The 18,594-nt window shown below is 42.6% G+C and overlaps 1 protein-coding gene across 7 annotated transcripts in view; it reads left to right on the forward strand.

Moving 5' to 3' along the window:
- Positions 1–18,594, forward strand: part of REV1 (REV1 DNA directed polymerase) — a 79,694-nt gene that overhangs the window by 14,893 nt on the left and 46,207 nt on the right. For 6 of the 7 annotated variants that reach the window (XM_027963078.3, XM_012173782.5, XM_004006135.6 and 3 more), the window contains exons 2-4: positions 10,272–10,332; positions 11,629–11,755; positions 14,965–15,133. In XM_027963078.3, the coding sequence (XP_027818879.2) occupies positions 10,282–10,332; positions 11,629–11,755; positions 14,965–15,133 (347 nt within the window). In that variant the 5' untranslated portion in view covers positions 10,272–10,281. Of the gene's footprint in view, positions 1–10,271; positions 10,333–11,628; positions 11,756–13,560; positions 13,651–14,964; positions 15,134–18,594 lie in introns of those variants that run through there. The other variant, XM_012173781.4, reaches the window with a different exon arrangement.

Here is an 18,594-nt window from a genome sequence, read left to right on the forward strand (position 1 = left end):
GGGATGACAATATACAGCCTTGGCGTATTCCTCTCCCAATTTTGAACATGTCTGTTGTTCTATGTCCAGTTCTAACTTGCTTCTTGATAGGCATACAGGTTTCTCAGGAAGCAGGTAAGGTGGTTTGAAATTCCCATCTCTTTAAGGTGATCCACATAGTCAAAGGTTTTAGCGTAGTCAGTGAAGCAGAAGTAGATGTTTTCCTATGTTGCTTTTTCTATGAATTTTGTTGCTTCTTCTATGATCCAATGGATATTGGCAATTTGATCTCTGCTTCCTCTGACTTTTCTAAATCCAGCTTGAACATCTGGGAGTACTTGGTTCACATACTGTTAAGGCCTAGTTTGGAGAGCTTCGAGCATTACTTTACTAGCATATGAAATGGGGGTAGTGGTGCAGTAGTTTGAACATTCTTTGGCACTGCCCTTCTTTGGGACTGGAATGAAAATTGACCTTTTCCAGTCCTGTGGCCACAGCTGAATTTTCCAACTTTGCTGGCATATTGAATGCAGCATTTATGCAGCATCATCCTTTAGGATTTGAAATAGCTCAGCTGGAATTCCATCACCTCCACTAGCTTTGTTCATGTGATGCTTCCTAAGGCCCACTTGACTTCGCACTCCAGGATGTCTGGCTCTAGGTGAGTGATCACACCATTGTGGTTGTCTGGGTCATTAAGATCTTTTTTGTGTAGTTCTGTGTATTCTTGCCACCTCTTATTATCTTCAGCTTCTGTTGGGTCCATACCGTTTCTGTCCTTTATTGTGTCCATCTTTGCATGAAATGTTCCCATGGTATCTCTAATTTTCTTGGAGAGATCTCTAGTCTTTCCCATTCTATTGTTTTCCTGTGTTTCTTAGCATTGATCACTGAGGAAGGCTTTCTTATCTCTCCTTGTTCCTGTTCTTAGGAACTCTGCGTTCAGATGGGTATCTCTTTCCTTTTCTCCTTTGCCTTTCACTTCTCTTCTTGTCTCAGCTATTTGTAAGGCCTCCTCAGACAACTGTTTTGCCTTTTTGCATTTCTTTTTCTTCGAGATGGTTTTGATCACCACCTCCTGTGCAGTGTTACAAACCTCTGTCCATAGTTCTTCAGGCACTCTATCAGATCTAATCCCTTGAATCTTTTTGGCACTTTTGCTGTATAATTGTAAGGGATTTGATTTAGGTCATACCTTAATGGCCCAGTGGTTTTCCCTACTTTCTTCAATTTAAATCTACATGGCCCTAGTCAGTTAGTTCTGCCCACTGCCCTCCTGAGGTAAAAGTCCCAGGTATGCTCTACAGATTTCCCAGAGAGGAAAAGCTACTTCCCAAACTTTGCATTCTCAGTAGACACTCTGTCACCCTTCGCTGCAACTTCCCCGTCCCTGAGAACCCAGCTGCCTGCGGTTTTATGGTCTTATTTTTAAAAATTTATTTTAAAGAATATATTTGAATCAGTTCTAATGAGGTGGATGAAACTGGAGCCTATTATACAGAGTGAAGTAAGCCAGAAAGAAAAACACCAATACAGTATACTAACGCATATATATGGAATTTAGAAAGATGGTAACGCTAACCCTGTATGCGAGACAGCAAAAGAGACACAGATGTATAGAACAGTATTTTGGACTCTGTGGGAGAGGGCGAGGATGGGATGGTGTGGGAGAATGGCATTGAAACATGTATAATATCATATGTGGAACGAATCGCCAGTCCAGGTTCGATGCATGATACAGGATGCTCAGGGCTGGTGCACTGGGATGACCCAGAGGGATGGGATGGGGAGGGAAGAAGGAGGGGGGTTCAGGATGGGGAACACGTGTATACCTGTGGCGGATTCATGTTGATGTATGGCAAAACCAATACAATATTATAAAGTAATTAGCCTCCAAAATAAATTTATATTAAAATTTTTTAAAATTTATTTTAAAAAGTTTTAATTGTAGTAAAATACATATGAAATTTACCATCTTAAACATTTCTAAGTGTGCCATTCGTTCAGCAGCATTAAGCACCTTCCGATTGTTGTGTAACCATTTCCACCATCTGTCTTCCCAGAGTAGTTCTCACCTTGGATAACTCAGACTACCCAGTAAACAGTAGCTCCCTGTCCCCCTCCGCCCCGTTCTGCTTTCAGTGTCTGTGGATCTGAGCACTCTGGGTGCCTTATATAAATCGTGTGGTGTTTGTCTGTTTGTGCTGGCTCATTTCACTTCGCATAACACCCTCGAGAGTCACCTGTTTTCAGCATATGTTGGAATTACCTTCTTTTAAAAAAAATATTTATTTATTTTTACTTTTGGCTGCGCTGGGTTTTTGTTGTTGTACATGGTCTTTGCTCCAGTTGCGGCAAGCAGGGGCTTCTGGTTGCTGTGTGAGGGCTTTTTTCTTTGTGGCGGCTTCTCTCGTGGACACACGCTCTGGGTGCGGGCTTCAGTACTCGGGGCTCCCAGGTTCTAGGGTAGTCGTGGCCCCGAGGCACATGGCATCTTCCTGGACCAGGGATCAAACTGGCTCCCCTGCCTCACAAGGCGATTCTAAACCAATGGACCCCCGTGGAAGCCCACCTTCGTTTTGAAGGCAGAATACTGCTCCACTTTATGTATATCGTGCTTTGTTTATCCATTCATCTGTCAGTGGACTCTTGGGTTGCTTTCTGTCTTTTGGGTTTTCACAATAATGCTGCTGTGGACATGGGCGTACAAATAGCTCAATCCTTTTGGCTTTGTGCCCAGAGGTGGAATTGTTGGATCACGTGGCGGTGCTGCATCTAATTTCCTGAGGAACCCCCATAGTATTTTTCATAATGGCTGCACCGTTTTACACCATTTACACCATTTCTCACCAACGGTGCACAAGTGTTCCTATTTTTTAACATGCTTGTCAACACTTTCTGTGTTTTTGATAGTAGCCATCCTAATGGGTATGAGGTGGTTCTCGTTGTGGTTTCAGTTTGCATTTCTCTAATGGTTAGTGATGTTAAATATCTTTTCATGGGCTTAATGACCATTTGTATATTTTCTTCATAAAGAGATGTCTGTTTAAATTTTTTGCCCGTTTTTTAATCCGTGTATTTTTTACTAAGTTGTAGCAGCTCTTTGTATACTCTGGTTGTTAGTCTCTCTGCAGTTAGATGACTTTAAAATATTTTCTTGCATTCTGTGAGTTGCCTTTTAGTCATTTGATTTATCCTTTTGATGCAGATTTTAAAATTTTGGTTTAGTCCAGTTTATTTTTTCGTTTGTTACCTATGCTTTGATGTCATATCCAGGAAATCATTGCCAAATCCAGCATCATGTAACTTTTCTTCTGTTTTCTCCCAAGAGCTTCATAGTTTTAGGCCTTCCATTAAAGTCTGATCCATTGTCCATTAATTTTGTATATAGTGTAAGACAAGGGTCCAGCTCCATTCTTTACATGCGGATGTCTGAACATCCCAACTCCACGTGTCAGTAAGATGTGCTTTCCCCCTCTGAGTGGTCCCAGGGAAGTCATTTTAAATACACAGGTCCCTGGGGTGGTTGTACTTTAGGCCATTTATTAAGCAGCTTGTTAATTGTCAGCAGAGAATTGATAGCGAACTAAGGTAAAGAAAGAGGCCTGAAGAGGAAGAGGCGTTGCGCGGTGGCGTGGTGAGAGGCACAGGGAAACCCGCTTTATTTTGGCATTGCCTGCTGATGGTCTGGGGGCCACAGGCTGCTCTCTGCATTTGCCGCAGTCCGGATTATTATGCTGCCGTAATTTGCATATTCATTCATCCATTGTGTATTCATTTGTATATTTGTATATTCTAGTTCGTTTATCAACTATTTCTTAGGAAACTATTAAATGAAGATAAGATAAACCCATCCATGTATGTGTGTGCCGTGCTTAGTTGCTCAGTCGTGTCTGAGTCTTTGCAACCCCATGGACCCCACCAAGTTCCTCTGTCCATGGGATTCTCCAGGCAGGAATCCTGGAGTGGGTTGCTATGTGCTTCTCCAGGGGTCTTCCAGACCTAGGGATCAAACCCAGGTCTCCTGCATTGCAGGCGGATTCTTTATCATATGAGCCACCAGGGGCTAGAGTAATGAGACTGAACAAAAGCCACTCAAGGTCAGTTTCACGACTTAATAGTCAGTATACTCGAGGGTTACAAACATGTAACCAGTAGAGTACCACTAATGAATATGTATTTGGACATTTTCTAGATAGGTAGTAGGAATTTTGCTGGTGTGTGCTGAACTATCTAGAACCTAAGTGATTCTTCAACAAACAGATGAATACCACTTTTGCTTGAAAACAGTTGCTCCTGGTGATGAATATCATTCTGTGGGGAGATACTGAAATCCACCAATAATCCTGGTAAAGAAGACAGAATGAAGTTCTTTGCAGTGGTAACTTGGCTAGCCTCGTAAGACACACGTTGGAAGTCCTGAGTGAACTGATGACAGTGTGCTCCAACAGATGTGAAACAGTGTGTCAGTAATTTCAGTATGGCTCTGGTAAGCAGGACTGTGCCGACACTCTTGCCAGTGGTTTGAGTATCTCTGGTAAGAGCATGAGAGAGTTGGGAACTCTTGCATCGTGGGCACCCGGGGCTCCTGGGCTCCTGGAGCTGCTCTCCTGTTGGCCTCACACTTGCCGCCTCTGGCAGCTGCTGGCCAATGTAGACCCCGCCCCTGGGCGGGGCTGCACGCTGCCTCCCATGTGGTCTTTCTGATTTCATTACTTGAAGCCTAATAGATGAATTTGGTCTTGGTAAAGAATCTTCCTGCAGTGCAGGAGATGCGGGGGTGGGGTTAGAGCTCGGGTCTTGTGTCGCTAAATCTACTGTGTTGTGTGTAGACCATGGATAGCTTAACTAAAGTAAAGACGTTTGTATCTTATGCTCTTTAAGGGGCTTCCACATATGAGGTCTCATTTGATTTTCACACTGTGGCCTGGGTACAGTAGATTTGTATAATAATAGCTGGGGCTCAGTGGTAAAGAATCCTCCGCCTGAATGCAGGAGACCCGGGTCTGGATCCTTGGGTCCAGAAGGTCCCCTGGAGGAAGAAATGGCAACCCACTCCAGTATTCTTGCCTGGAGAATCCCCATGGACAGAGGAGCCTGGGGGGCTACAGTCCATGTGGTCGCAGAGTCAGACATGACTAAGCACACACCCCCTCAGTGTTTGAGATCAGGGTACTTTTGCATACATGAATTCATCCTTTATCCGTTTTTTAAACTAAGTTTTTAAAACCCAGAAATTAGCTTCTGCATTAATTGTTAGTTGGTCATTCTAGGTTGTGCATTAGTCTCAGCAATGTGTAACACTTTGCTCAAGGCCACTATGTGCTATGGAACGAGATTGGGAACCCAGTCTGCAGGAGTTTCATCTGAAAACTAGAAGGCAGTTCTTATATACAAGTCTGGCTTGATGACTGAATGGCTTGTTGTTAAAGAGTGTACAGTAATTCAGAAGGTTGCTTGGAACCTAGAGGATGTGTTACATCTGAGGGCTGCTCTCTGTGTCAAGCTGAGGTTCGCATTCTAGGGAAAATCCTGTTTGAAGAAGCAGATCAGTCCTCTACTGTGAAAGAGCCTTTCCTGATACGGCTTCTGAGCAGAGGCAGAGATGCTTTCCATGATCCTTATTGGTAGCAGAAACAGTATCATTTCACAGCAAAGGGACTCCCCGCAGCCATTCATACACATGTCTCCATTCTCCCCCAACTCTCCTCCCATCCAGCTGCCGCTTAACATTGAGCAGAGTTCCCTGTGCTACACAGTAGGTCCTTGTTGGTTCAGTTCAGTTCAGTCGCTCAGTCGTGTCCAACTCTTTGCGACCCCATGAATTGCAGCACACCAGGCCTCCCTGTCCATCACTAGCTCCTGGAGTCCACCCAAACCTGTGCCCATCGAGTCGGTGATGCCATCCAGCCATCTCATCCTCTGTCGTCCCCTTCTCCTCATGCCCTCAATCTTTTCCAGCATCAGAGTCTTCAAATGAGTCAGCTCTTCGCATGAGGTGGCTAAAGTATTGGAGTTTCAGCTTCAGCATCAGTCCTTCCAGTGAACACCCAGGACTGATCTCCTTTAGTATGGACTGGTTGGCTCTCCTTGCAGTGCAAGGGACTCTCAAGAGTCTTCTCCAACACCATTGTTCAAAAGCATCAGTTCTTCAGCACTCAGCTTTCTTTATAGTCCAACTCTCCATCCATTCATGACCCCTGGAAAAACCGTAGCCTTGACTAGACGGACTTTTGTTGGCAAAGTAATGTCTCTGCTTTTTAATATGCTGTCTACATTGGTCATAACTTTCCTTCCAAGGAGTGTCTTTTAATTTCATGGTTGCAATCACCATCTGCAGTGATTTTGGAGCCCCAAAAATAAAATCAGCCACTGTTTCCCCATCTATTTCCCATGAAGTGATGGGATCAGATGCCATGATCTTAGTTTTCTGCATGTTGAGCTTTAAGTCAACTTTTTGACTCTCCTCTTTCACTTTCATCAAGAGGCTTTTTAGTTCCTCTTCACTTTTCTACCATAAGGGTGGAGTCATCTGCATATCTGAGGTTATTGATATTTCTCCTGGCAATCTTGATTCCAGCTTGTGCTTTCTCAGCCCAGCGTTTCTCATGATGTACTCTGCATGTAAGTTAATAAGCAGGGTGACAATATACAGCCTTGACGGACTCCTTCTCCTATTTGGAACCAGTCTGTTGTTCCATGTCCAGTTCTAACTGTTGCTTCCTGACCTGCATATAGGTTTCTCAAGAGGCAGGTCAGGTGGTCTGTATTCCCATCTCTTTCAGAATTTTCCACAGTTAGTTGTGTTCCACATAGTCAAAGGCTTTGGCAGAGGCAATAATGCAGAAACAGATGTTTTTCTGGAACTCTCTTGCTTTTTCGATTGGTTCATGCAGCTCTTAACTGTTTTCCTTGCCGTGTGTGTGTATGTTTTTCCTGTATTTTTGATCTTCCATTGAAGAGGATTTTCTTTCTACCTAAGGGATATACTTTCTAATTTTCTTTAGACAACTTTGCTGGTGACATTACCTCCTTTTATTTGCCTGAAGAAGCCTTTCTTTCATCTTTCTTGGCTCAATTTTTCTCTGGGTATAGAATGCTAAGGAAAAGACAGCTGTCTGTTTCATTACAGTAGTTTGAATGGGATCTCTTCTCCCCACCCATGACAACTTTTAAGACTTTTTTCTGTCTTTAGCTTTTCATAGTGTTACTATTATATGTTTAGAAATAGGTTCTTTTTTTTCCCCCTCAGTTTGGGACTCATTGGGCTTCTTGAATTTGTAGTTTGATCTCTTTACTCAGTTTTAGACTGTATTTTAGCCATTGTTTCTTTAAAGATAACGTCTGTTTTTCCTCTTTACCCCCACAGTGTAATTAAATTGGACTCTGTGTATGTTCTGTTTCTCTTTCCCTTCTGTCCATATGCTCCATATCTAGACACTTTCTTCTGACTTACTCTACTTATTCTTTGTTTGCTTTTATTGTGCATTACATTCTTAATTTCTAATATTGTATCTTTTCGCTTGAGAGTTAGTGTCTAGTTATCTCTGATATTTTCCAGTTCTTCACCAATAGTCTGAAGTTTGTCTTTCCCCTCTGAGCAGAGTAAGCACAGCTACTTTAAAGTCTGCATTAATTTCCTTCCCTAGAATCTGTGTAGGTCTGTTTAGTTTTTTTCTCTTGGTTCGTGTGATCGTTTCTTTGTGTGCCTGGTTATTTCTGTGTGCCAGATACTGTATTTGCAAGCTCGTGTGTAGAGATGCATGAAGTTTTGGAAGTTGTCCCCTCAGAGTGTCCACATTTCCTTCTGCCAGGCGCCATGGGGCAGCCCCAGGCCACCTGGGTCTGCTCTGAGGCTGAGATGTCCCCGGGCAGGGTGCTCTGGGCTGCCTGCCTCCAGTTGACTCTGACCCTGGGGCCGTCCACTCAGATGTGAAGAGCTTTGTCCCAGGCCGACCCTGACCCCAGCTGTCACTCCCTTAGCGCTCACTATGTATTCTCAGCCAAAGGGGAAGGTCCCCCGACTCCTCTATCAGCTGCCGAGTCTTGGCCCAGTAATTTTTCACTATTTGCCTGGCCTCCTGTGCCTTGAGGCTATCTTCTTAAACAATGTTTTGTCAAGTTTTCCTCTTCCTCAGCAGGAGAGTCTGTCCAAATAACCAGGTTTACTGTTTGTCATGGATTTTTTCCAAAATAGGGTTTGAATGTGTAAAATGAAGTGTGTTTCTTGTTTGCTTTTCCCTCTTCTTGGTTTTTATTGACTCCTGGGCCAACAGGAGTTTGCTGTACATGGGTCAAATTACCTTTTTAAAATTTGATGAAATTACCTTTTCAGCCCTTCATTGCTTTTTGTTTTCAAAACTTGGTCTGGGATAGCTTTATTTGGGAAGAGAGAGAACCATTGAAACTTTTCTTTGAAGAAATTTTGTGTCAGTGAGATCTCCCTCATTAAGCCATCAATAAGGATTTCCGTATTGACCTCTTACAATGAGGCTCTTAAATGGTCAGCTGAATTAAACTTTTAAAATGTGTTACTTTCTTAAACTTACCTTCATTTAGCAGATAAATGGTTTGGTATGATTTTTGTTAGTATTCTTTCTTAATGTGCAATGACCAGAACACCCACACTTCACTTGTCAGAGCAGATGTGTGGAGTCAGAGTCAAGAACCATGTGGTCACATGTCCCAGACTCCTCTAAGATCAGAGAGAGGTCTTGGGGGAGCAGACTGGACAGCGAGCCTGTTGAGACCAGAAGTATTAAGTAGCACTGATGGCTGTCCTGGGACTCGGCGAATAGACGCCCTTCCTTGTCAGAGACAGCCAGCCACCCTCCCCTGCTGCACCCACAGCAGCCGGCCAGGGCTCCCGTGTGGCCGCCTGTCCTCAGAGCCTGTCCCCCTGCCCCTTGTCTCCCTGTTGGAGTTCACTGAGGCCATCTCTGCATGTCTTTCAGGCGCCTTTTAAGAGTAGGCAGTAAAAATTCACAGTTAATGTAGCAAGTGGGTATTCTAAATCCTATATATACTAAGAAAGAAATATTTGAAGGAAAACATCAGGTGATATACGTAGATAAAGTGTGGCTATTTTAAAATGTTATTCAGTAAAAGATTGCTTTAAACCAAATCAGAACCAGTTTAACTTGGATAATGTATAAGACTTCTCCAGTGGTATATGGTAACGATTTGGTATTAACCTATATAGTTACTAAAAGAAAAAAATGGAGCTCATATTAATTTTGTGAAGGATAATGCAGTCGTGTCCCACCCAGGATGTAGCTGTTTGAATTAGAAGAATTTGACTTTACAAGGAGCTTCATGTAATGTCTGCTTTGATTTATATGTTTATCACTGCTAAGCCAGTTGACACTTGAGATTAGCCAGTTTGATGGCTTTATGGTATAGTTGGTCACGTGTTCCCTTCAGGAGAATGCCAGAGTTACTAATTTATTACCAGTGATAGTCTTTCTGCGTCATGTCCATTAACTACACTGCTTTGATTGACTTCTGTTAGGATTCTTGCATAGCAGATGAATTACACTGGGCCTGCACTCTGCCGTGTGCGTGTGCTTAGTCGTATGACTGCACTCTGAAGCATGCAGTAGCAAAGACAGAAGTCGAGAGAGTTCCCCGATGGTCCAGTGGTGAGACTCTGCATTCCCGTTGTAGGGGTGCAGGTTCAATTCCTGGTCGGGGAACTAAGATCCTGCATGCCGTGTGGTGTAGCCAAAAAAGAAAATAATAAATTTTTTTAATATGCAGAATTCAAAAGCCATATATTAGGACAGTTTATGGAGGGAAATATTTTAGGTTCTTTCAACACTAATTAATGTTAACAAGTAAGCACAGTATGTTAGTTGGATTTGGTGATGCTTTATGTAAGTGGGTGTTAGGATTGATGCTCAGAAATGCATAAAAGTTTTTCCTGTTAAAATTGAAGGGATTTCCCTGGTGGTCCAGTGGTTAAGACTCCGTGCTTCCAATGCAGAAGATACAAGCTCATTCCTTGATCAGGAAACTAAGATCCCACATGTGCACGGCATGGCCAAAAATAAAAATTAGTTGTAATTAAGGTCTGATATTTCAACCTGATATATCTGCAAGGAGTTTGGGGTGAAGTAGGAGAATGATACGCTTTGGAAAAATTTCCTCAGTATTATACTTTCAACTTTAATGAATCGAACATTTGAATTTATTTTACTTTCTCATTTTTCTTGATATTGAAGTATAGTATCAATTAGTAGTACAGTTTGTTAAGAAATTGAAGCACTTCTTTTTTCTTCCCCCCAATACAGAAGCTCCACCATGAGACGAGGTGGATGGAGGAAGAGAGCTGAAGATGACTGGGAAAAATGGGTGTGTTTTAAAAGAATAAAAATAATTATATTGAACTGTCTAGGTATTCTTCATTCTTCTTTTAGTTTATGATGTGGTTTAAGGTCTTTTCTAAATTGTAAATCGCTTTACACACCAACTCTTTGTGTGTATTCACAGTATATTGAAAGCTTAAACTGTGAGAAATTTTGTCCTGAGGAAATAGATGTTCTAGTGCACAGAATTTATTATATCATCATTTTATCACAGATTTGCTAATAATCCTAGAAAACAGGAAAACATAGACATCCAGTAGCGGGATTGGTCAAGTAAGTTATCTTCTGGAGCATAGAAGAGTATGTACCCATCATTTAGCTGTGTGCTAACCTGGCAGGATGGTCTTGTGGTATAAAGGAATATTACATGTGATCCTGTGTGTGTAAAACTTCTTGTGTTCTTAGGCACAGAAATAAGCTTTGACAGTAAGACCCCATAATGTTAGCAGTGAATGGATCACAGCTAATTTAAATTTTCTTCTTTTCTGGGAAAAGAAAAAAAATTTTTAATGGCATGTGGTATTTGAATAATCAAAAACAGTATTAAAGTCATTTGCATTTGGGGGAAAATCTATACCACTTCTAGACATCTACAGTTTTACTTTGAAGACTTTATAAATAAAGTAAGATTGATAAGTCTTAATAGATTTTGCTTAATTCTTTCAGTGTTCAGGAAAGGTATAGCTGAATTCATAGATTTCTAAAAGTCTTTAGCAGACGTAATAATGTTTTTACATTCTGTTTTTAGGTGGTGGTTATGAACTTTAGTACTACTATCAGATTGATTAGATCCAGAATTTAACCACTGAATTGTTTATTGTATTCTTATCCACATGTATGGGTAACTGCTGGTTTGACCAGAGAAGACAGTGGAAGCCAGTCTAAAATATACTCTAACTGACCACTTGTCAAATTTTTAATTGGTTTAAACTTTGGCGTAACTTTTGTGGATAAGAGCAATATTCTGTGATATTACACTTATTCTAGACTTACCTTTTCCCTCTTTTAACATAGCACTTACTGTTGTAAGAATGTGATAGAATTTTTCTTTAATTGGAGGGTAACTGCTTTACAATGTTATGGGCAGAATTATTAAAAATTGAGTTACCAGAAAAACCTCGACCTGCCTGTTGTATCACCTTGAATTATGCTGTACGTCATCTTTGTATGTTGTTCACATCACAGAGTAAGGGCCTTTTTTTTTTTTTTTCCCCTTTTTAAAATGGGGAGATGGGAAGGAAATAAAACTTTTATGATTAGTGTACCTTTTCTTGAATTCTAGGGTGGGTATATGGCCGCCAAGGTCCAGAAATTGGAGCAACAGTTTCGATCAGATGCTGCTATCCAGAAGGACGGAACTTCATCAACAATTTTTAGTGGAGTCGCCATCTATGTTAATGGATATACAGGTTGACTGCATCTTAAACTTTTTATTTATCTCATTTTACATGTGCCTTTTTTAAGGATTGGGGTGACTTGTTTTAAATTCTGTTTTTAATTATTTATCTTGCATATAAAACAGATAGAAGTAAGACCCTCTGCTTAGATACTCCTTCCTCACGCCTCCTTTCCATCTCGTCTCTGCTTGCCATGGTCTTATTTTAATTTTTATCAAAGTTTGTGGTTTTTTTTAAAGTCAGATGAAATTTAAAATGAAAAGTTGTAGTCCTGTTTAAACAGCTCATCACACGTGTGGGGCTTTGTAAACTGTGAGCCTCGAAGAGGGGGACCTTGTAGGGACCCTCCCCTGGTGACTCTTCAGCTGTAATTGTCCAGAGGCCCTTTGGGGCTGGTGGGGGTGGGAGGAGCGGGCGTCAGGTTCTGAGCATGTGGCCTTGAGTCGAGTGTAAGCCCAGCAGCTGGCATCTGGCTGCCCGCAGGAAAGCTGAGGGCCCAGTTCTCACTGTTGAGGAAGCAGAGTCTCATTTACTCTCCTGTATTTTTCCTCTCTGTGTCCCTCGTCTCCTCCTGCCGTGCCTGTTGTCACTGAGTCCAGTGTCTGGAAGGGACAGGATGGTTTTTCTCTGTGAGTTGGAGAGGAGATTGAGAATTTTAATTTACAGTGTCAGCCGTCAGCTTCCTGTTGTACCGGCCACCCAGGAGCCCACTTTTCCCCTCCACTTCTTAGTTGGCTGTCAGCCCCTTGTTTTTAAGGTCTCCGTGAACTGCTTCCCCTTGGTTGTCCCCTGTTCTGCTCTTGGTGGGGTGGCTCGCCTGCATTTTCGCCTTGGTGTTCTCTGATTCTGGTCGGCAGGACTGTCCTGATGTCTAGTCTGGCCTTCACGCGTTGCCGCTCCTCTGCTGCTCTTCGTGCTCTCACTGTGGTGAGCAGCTCCTTGCCTCACTTCCGTAAACTGGAGTCACATTCATCATTCATTAGATTTGCCTCCTTCCCTAAGCTGGTCCGTAGTGTATACATTTCAGAGCGTTTTGGCTAGAAAACAAAACACCCAAGTTTTGTAATTGTTTGGTGGACTTCACCTGTGAGGCCATCTGGTCCTGGGTTTTTTGTTTCTTGGCCGTTGCTGCGCGGGCTTTCTCTAGGTGCAGCAAGTGGAGGCTGCTCTCTGCTTGTGGTGCAGTGGCCTCTCTTGTAGCAGAGCACAGGCTCTCGGTGTGCAGGCTTCAGCGCTTGCAGCTCCCGGACTCAGTAGTCGTGGCACACCAGCTTAGCCGCTCCTCGGCAGGTGGGACCTTCCTAGACCAAGGATCAAACCAGTGTCCCCTGCACTGCAAGGTGGATTCTTAGCCACTGGACCACCAGAGAAACCTTTATTGGGAGTTTTAAATTACTGATTCGATTTCAGTACTAGTAATTGGTCTGTTCATGCTTTCTGTTTCTTCCTGGTTCAGTCTTGGGAGATTATTCCTGTCTGAGAATTTGTCCATTTCTTCTCATATATAGCTGCTCACAGTAGTCCTTCAGGAGTCTGTATGTCCATGGTGTCCATTTTAACTTTTTTCATTTCTGGTATTATTTGTCTTTATGATTTCTTTCTTTCTACTAACTTTGAGTTCTGTTTGTTCTTCTTTCTCTAGTTACTTTAGATGTAAGGTTAGGTTGTTCATGATAAAACCCTTACCAAAATTCCTGTTAAGGGCATGTTTCTTCTAAAGACCCAAACTCACCGAGTTAGTTATTCTAATAAAAGTACTCATTTAAATGCTTGGATTTGTATTATTTGTGCTTAAAGACAATCTGTTGCTTGAATAGCCAAGAAGATACACAAGCTTCCTGTGGATATCACCCCCCAGTAGCTGTTGCTGTGTGAGGTGTGATGCAGTTTTCCCTGCGGCTCAGCTGGTAAAGAATGCACCTGCGATGTGGGAGACCTGGGTTCAGTCCCTGCGTTGGAAAGATCCCCTGGAGGAGGGAAAGGCTGCCCACTCCAGCATTCTGGCCTGGAGAATTGCACGGACTCATGCGGTCGCAAAGAGTCAGACATGACTGAGCGACTTTCCTTTCCTTTCCTTTTCCTAGGATAAAAGTGAAAAGAAATACAAGAGCTATTGAAACTAATTAATGTGATACTAGTAATGCCAGTCATAACTTTAGTGAGTCAGACATTTTTATGGGAAAGCATAAACCACATTGATTCATATTTAAGATATTCTTCTGAGTTTTATTAAGAATAAAATAATTTGAAACAGAATTGGGGATAAAACGGTGCTTCTTGGTTGGCAATTCTTTTTTTTAATTTTGGTTTATTTTTTGGCTTTGATGCAAGTTTGTATTAGGAAACCAAATAAGATTATTTTAACTTTTCTTATATTTTCTTAAGTACAAGTTTAGATAGCTTCATAGGAGTAAAGTCTAACCAGCCTTCCGGCAAGTCTGCTCACAGTGGCTTTAAGCTGTTTGTAGCACTGAACTGCGGCCAGCACCAGATCCATTACTTGAGGTGCCTGTCTGCTCTTCGAGGCCTCGCTTGTCAGTAGCTGTTTTTGTTTTTGCTTTTCTAAGATTTTTTTTTAATGTGGATGAGTTTTTAAGAAGTAATTTTACTTATTTCGGTTGCATTGGGTCTTTGTTGGTGCGTGGGCTTTTCCCTAGTTGCAGGGAATGGGGGCTGCTCTCTCGCTGTGGTGCACAGCATTCTCACCGTGGAGATTCCTGTGTGGAGCATGGAGTCCAGGGGGAGTGGGCTTCGGCAGTTGCGGCTCCCGGGCTCTAGAGCCGGGGACTCAGTAGATTGAGTAGTTGTGGCGCACGGGCTTAGTTGCTCCATGACATATGGGATCTTCCCAGACCAGGGAGCGAACCCAAGTCTGCTGCGTTGGCAGATGGCTTCTTTATCCCTGAGCCACCAAGGACGCTGGCAGGAGGTGTTTCTGTGTTGGTCGGCTATTAGTGGCCGGGAGGATCGGCTGTGCTGAGGTGTTTCTGTGTTGGTTGACTATTAGCGGCCAGGAGAATCGGCTGTGCTGCTTAAGGCAGAATAGCGCTATCACTTTGTGGTTTTCCTCCCAGCTTTGTTTGCTGACAGCACAGCCAAGGAGAAAGTGAACCAGTGATGTGTTCCTTAGATCATCCAGTTGAAGGGATCGTTCAGCTAGTGCTCTACTTCTGCTTTCTTATATGTAAAACTTTCAGCGTGTTTTATTATTAATTTTACAGATCCATCTGCTGAGGAATTGAGGAAGCTAATGATGTTGCATGGAGGCCAGTATCATGTGTATTATTCCAGATCCAAAACAACACACATCATTGCCACAAATCTTCCTAATGCCAAAATCAAAGAGTTAAAGGGAGAAAAAGTAATTCGACCAGAATGGATTGTGGAAAGGTAAGTTTAATTTTTAATTAAAGCGTTTTTAGAAATTGGAATGCTTATTTGTATTATAAACCCTTACCTAACCTGCAGTACCTTTTAACTTAAGGGTGAAGAGTAATCAGTGTCTTAAACAACACTGCTCTGCTCCTTGGGTGGCTCAGAGGTAAAGAACCCACCTGCCAGTGCAAGAGACACAGGTTCTATCCCTGGGTCAGGTCGATCCCCTGGAGAAGGAAATGGCAACCCACTTAAGTATTCTTTCCTGGGGAACTGCACGGACAGAGGAGCCTGACGGGCTACAGTCCATGGGGTCGCAAAAGAGTTGGACACGACTTAGCAACTAAGCAGCAACTGTACTCCTTAGCCTTGCATCATAGTTCAGGTGCCTGTGGTCTGATGTTAGTGTTCCTGCATCCTCAGCTCCCAGAACTTAGGGAAGGTGACTCAAGTAACAGTGAGAGGCAGTGATGGAAGGGCTTGACTAAGCCTGTTACTCATTTAGCAAATGTTTGTGCACCTGTTATCAGTAGACAATGCTCTTTGTACTTGGGAAATACACCATTGAGCAAAGCAGAGCCCCTCCCCTGCTTCTGGGAGCTTCCATTCTACTGCAGGAAACAGATAATGAACAATATGTAAGTTGGAGACGACTAAGCGACTGAATGGAGTAAGTTTACATCATATGTTAACAATTTAGTACATGCTAAGGGGGAAGAGATGAGAATGTGGGCCTGACGTTCTTGGCGAGGAGGGCAGTTTGCAGCATTGTTAATACCTATTCTTCAGTTGGTCTAGTTTCTTGGCTGTTGGTTTGGAACTGGTGTGTTGTAAATCAGTGGTGGCCATTCTTTGTAACTTTCTGACATAAAATACATCATCTGAAATTTGAGGATGAGCTAGAACTTAAGTGATTCACATATAATTTATATGAGTGATTGAAAGTTAAAAGTGAAAGTATTAAAATCATGGTTTATGCATGAATGGATTGTAATCAGTATATGAGAGAATGGTCAGATTGTATAGTGGAGTGTTAATGACACAAACTTAGAAATTATTTAGGTCAACTGCCAAAGCTTTTATTCTTACCCTAAATTTCATTAATTCTGACACCTTAAATTAATTTATTTGGTAGATTTAGACTTGTTCAGGCCTTGTGTGTCGCAGATACAGCAGCATGGATTTGTGAGAGGCAGCATGTTGTGGAAAGGCTGTGCCTGGGCTCTGGAAACAGAGCTGGGTTCGTGTGCCAGCTCTGCTGCTCAGGGTCCCTGTCGTCTTGGATTGTAACAGGAGCAGGGGTGCAGCCATTCTGAACCTTGCCTCCTCATTTGTAAAAGAAGATCACTGTCTACCTGGTACGATGATGTGAAAGCTAGAAATAATTCACGCAGACTGCCTGGCACAGTGCTTCACGCCTTATAGAGACGTAATACGAAAGAAGCTGCTGCTACTATGCTATTTTATTTTTATTGTATAAACATGACCAAGTATTAGAAAAATCAATTCCAGAGAGTCAGAGGTACATTTAGGGAAAAAGTGCATTTGGCTTCCAGAAAGCCAACTTATTCATATAGGCAAGGGTTTTTTAAATTTAAGTCTTGGTGTATTACGTTGAAGACTCATCCCTGGAACATGGTTGTGCTGTGTTCTGAGGACCCAGTCACTGTTCATTATATAGGACTCATCCGCATGGCTTTTAGTGGTGTGTCTTCTTAAAAAGGAGTTGTGAAGTTCCGTATAAGAGGCTAGTATTCAGTCAGTTCTGCTATGTGTGGGCACTTACACAGTCCTTTCATTTTGCTCGGGCTGGGATTGCGGTCTGGGGCTGTTTGGCTTTGGGGAGAATAAGGGAGATCGTGGATGATAGGAAAGGGAGGTGAGGAGGGCCCTGGCTAGGTGTAAGTTAACATGTTTAGAAGACGGTGGTCTCCGTGACAGCTCTTTATACTGGCTCTTTTTGGCTGAAGGCAGCTAGAGGGGTTACTCAGTAATAATCGCAGCTGAGGCAGTGACAAGTTATAAAATACACCTTTAGACCTAATGCTCTGGTTTAAATAACTGAAGTGACTCTGGAGCCATGACTGTGTGATGTATCTGCTTTATGTGGTGGAGGAGAAGGCGGGGCTGATAAGGGTAGCTGATTTGCCCGAGTGGCAGAATCCAGAGTCCAGGCTTCTGACTCGACATTGGGTCTGCTCGTTGCACTGAATTAAGTTGTTACAGGAGAACCACCTCGTTCATCTCTCTAGAAATGGATCAGTCAGCGCTGTGCCCTGATACATGACATAAATGCCTGGTGTTTGTGCCGTCATAAGCCTGGGCTTCTGCAGGGGAAATCAGAGCTGCTTGCTTCCATGCTCTAATCCCAGTCTTGTTCATCTCTTCTCCACTGCAGTGCTTTAATGAGTTTATTGTACTTAAAAATTTGAACATTATATTAGCTATTTAAAGGATGATATATGGTACTCTCTTCTATAATTGGTTTTCCTGTTTTTGGTTTGAGTAGTTTGAAAAGTGACTAACTCTTCTAAGTGTGCGGGTTGATTGCTTTGATTCACATTCCCTGGTGCCTGTGAAGGTGCCATTAAACCCGAGTTAATACAGGCATGATTACGAGGTCACGACTTCCAAGAGGCAGGGGAGTCCTTTCATGAGAAGCCTGTGTGCATTAGTTCAAGTTCTGAGTTACGTTACTGAAGGCTTTGTCTTGTGCATCTTACGGTTGTATATGGTATAGTATGAGTTTGTAATTTTCACATTTTTGTTAATCCCTTTCTGCAGACAATTTGATGTGGAAGTTTGAAGTGTGAAGTAGTTAGGAAGCCGCTCTGGTCACCCCTCTGGCTCCTCAGGGGAGAGCACAGTAGAAACCATGGGGCTCCAAGTCTGCTTTGTTCTCGTCGTCCGTTTTGCATTGAGTCTCCCATGGCAAGAGAGCCTGGCTCTCCCGGGCTGGGCCCCGAGGAGAGAGGTTCCTGTTCACGCCAGCCCACAGGGTCTTCTCGTGGGAGGGACTGGCTCCCATCAGTGCGCCCTTCCTTCCTGAGTTGCACGTGCTCATGTCTGTCACGTAATCGCGGTGCCGTGAAGCCTCACACTTCAGATGGAGTAAAACTGTTTCTAATTACGCTCCACGTAATTATTAGAGTGCTTATTCAGATCGAGCATAAGTTGGCTGCGATTTTATCTCGTGATTTTCCCCTTGTGTTTCTGTGTCTTGCCTCAATTCTTAATAGAAAATATGCATGATTCTCATTTCTGGTCTGTATTTGCATTTTTAAAAATAATTATATTGAGTATTTACTTTTTTCTCTCACAACACTACAGAATTCTTCTCAAATTATTTTTACTTGGCCAACTACTCAGTACACACATTTCAGTCCCCCCACCCCCCCACCCCACGTTGTAGATAATATTTATTAGAAAATATATTCTTGGTTTTCAGGAGCTAAAGAATGACTATGAATAGTTTA

This window comes from Ovis aries, chromosome 3 (genome assembly GCF_016772045.2).
Source record: "Ovis aries strain OAR_USU_Benz2616 breed Rambouillet chromosome 3, ARS-UI_Ramb_v3.0, whole genome shotgun sequence".
NCBI classification, from domain to species: Eukaryota; Metazoa; Chordata; class Mammalia; order Artiodactyla; family Bovidae; genus Ovis; species Ovis aries.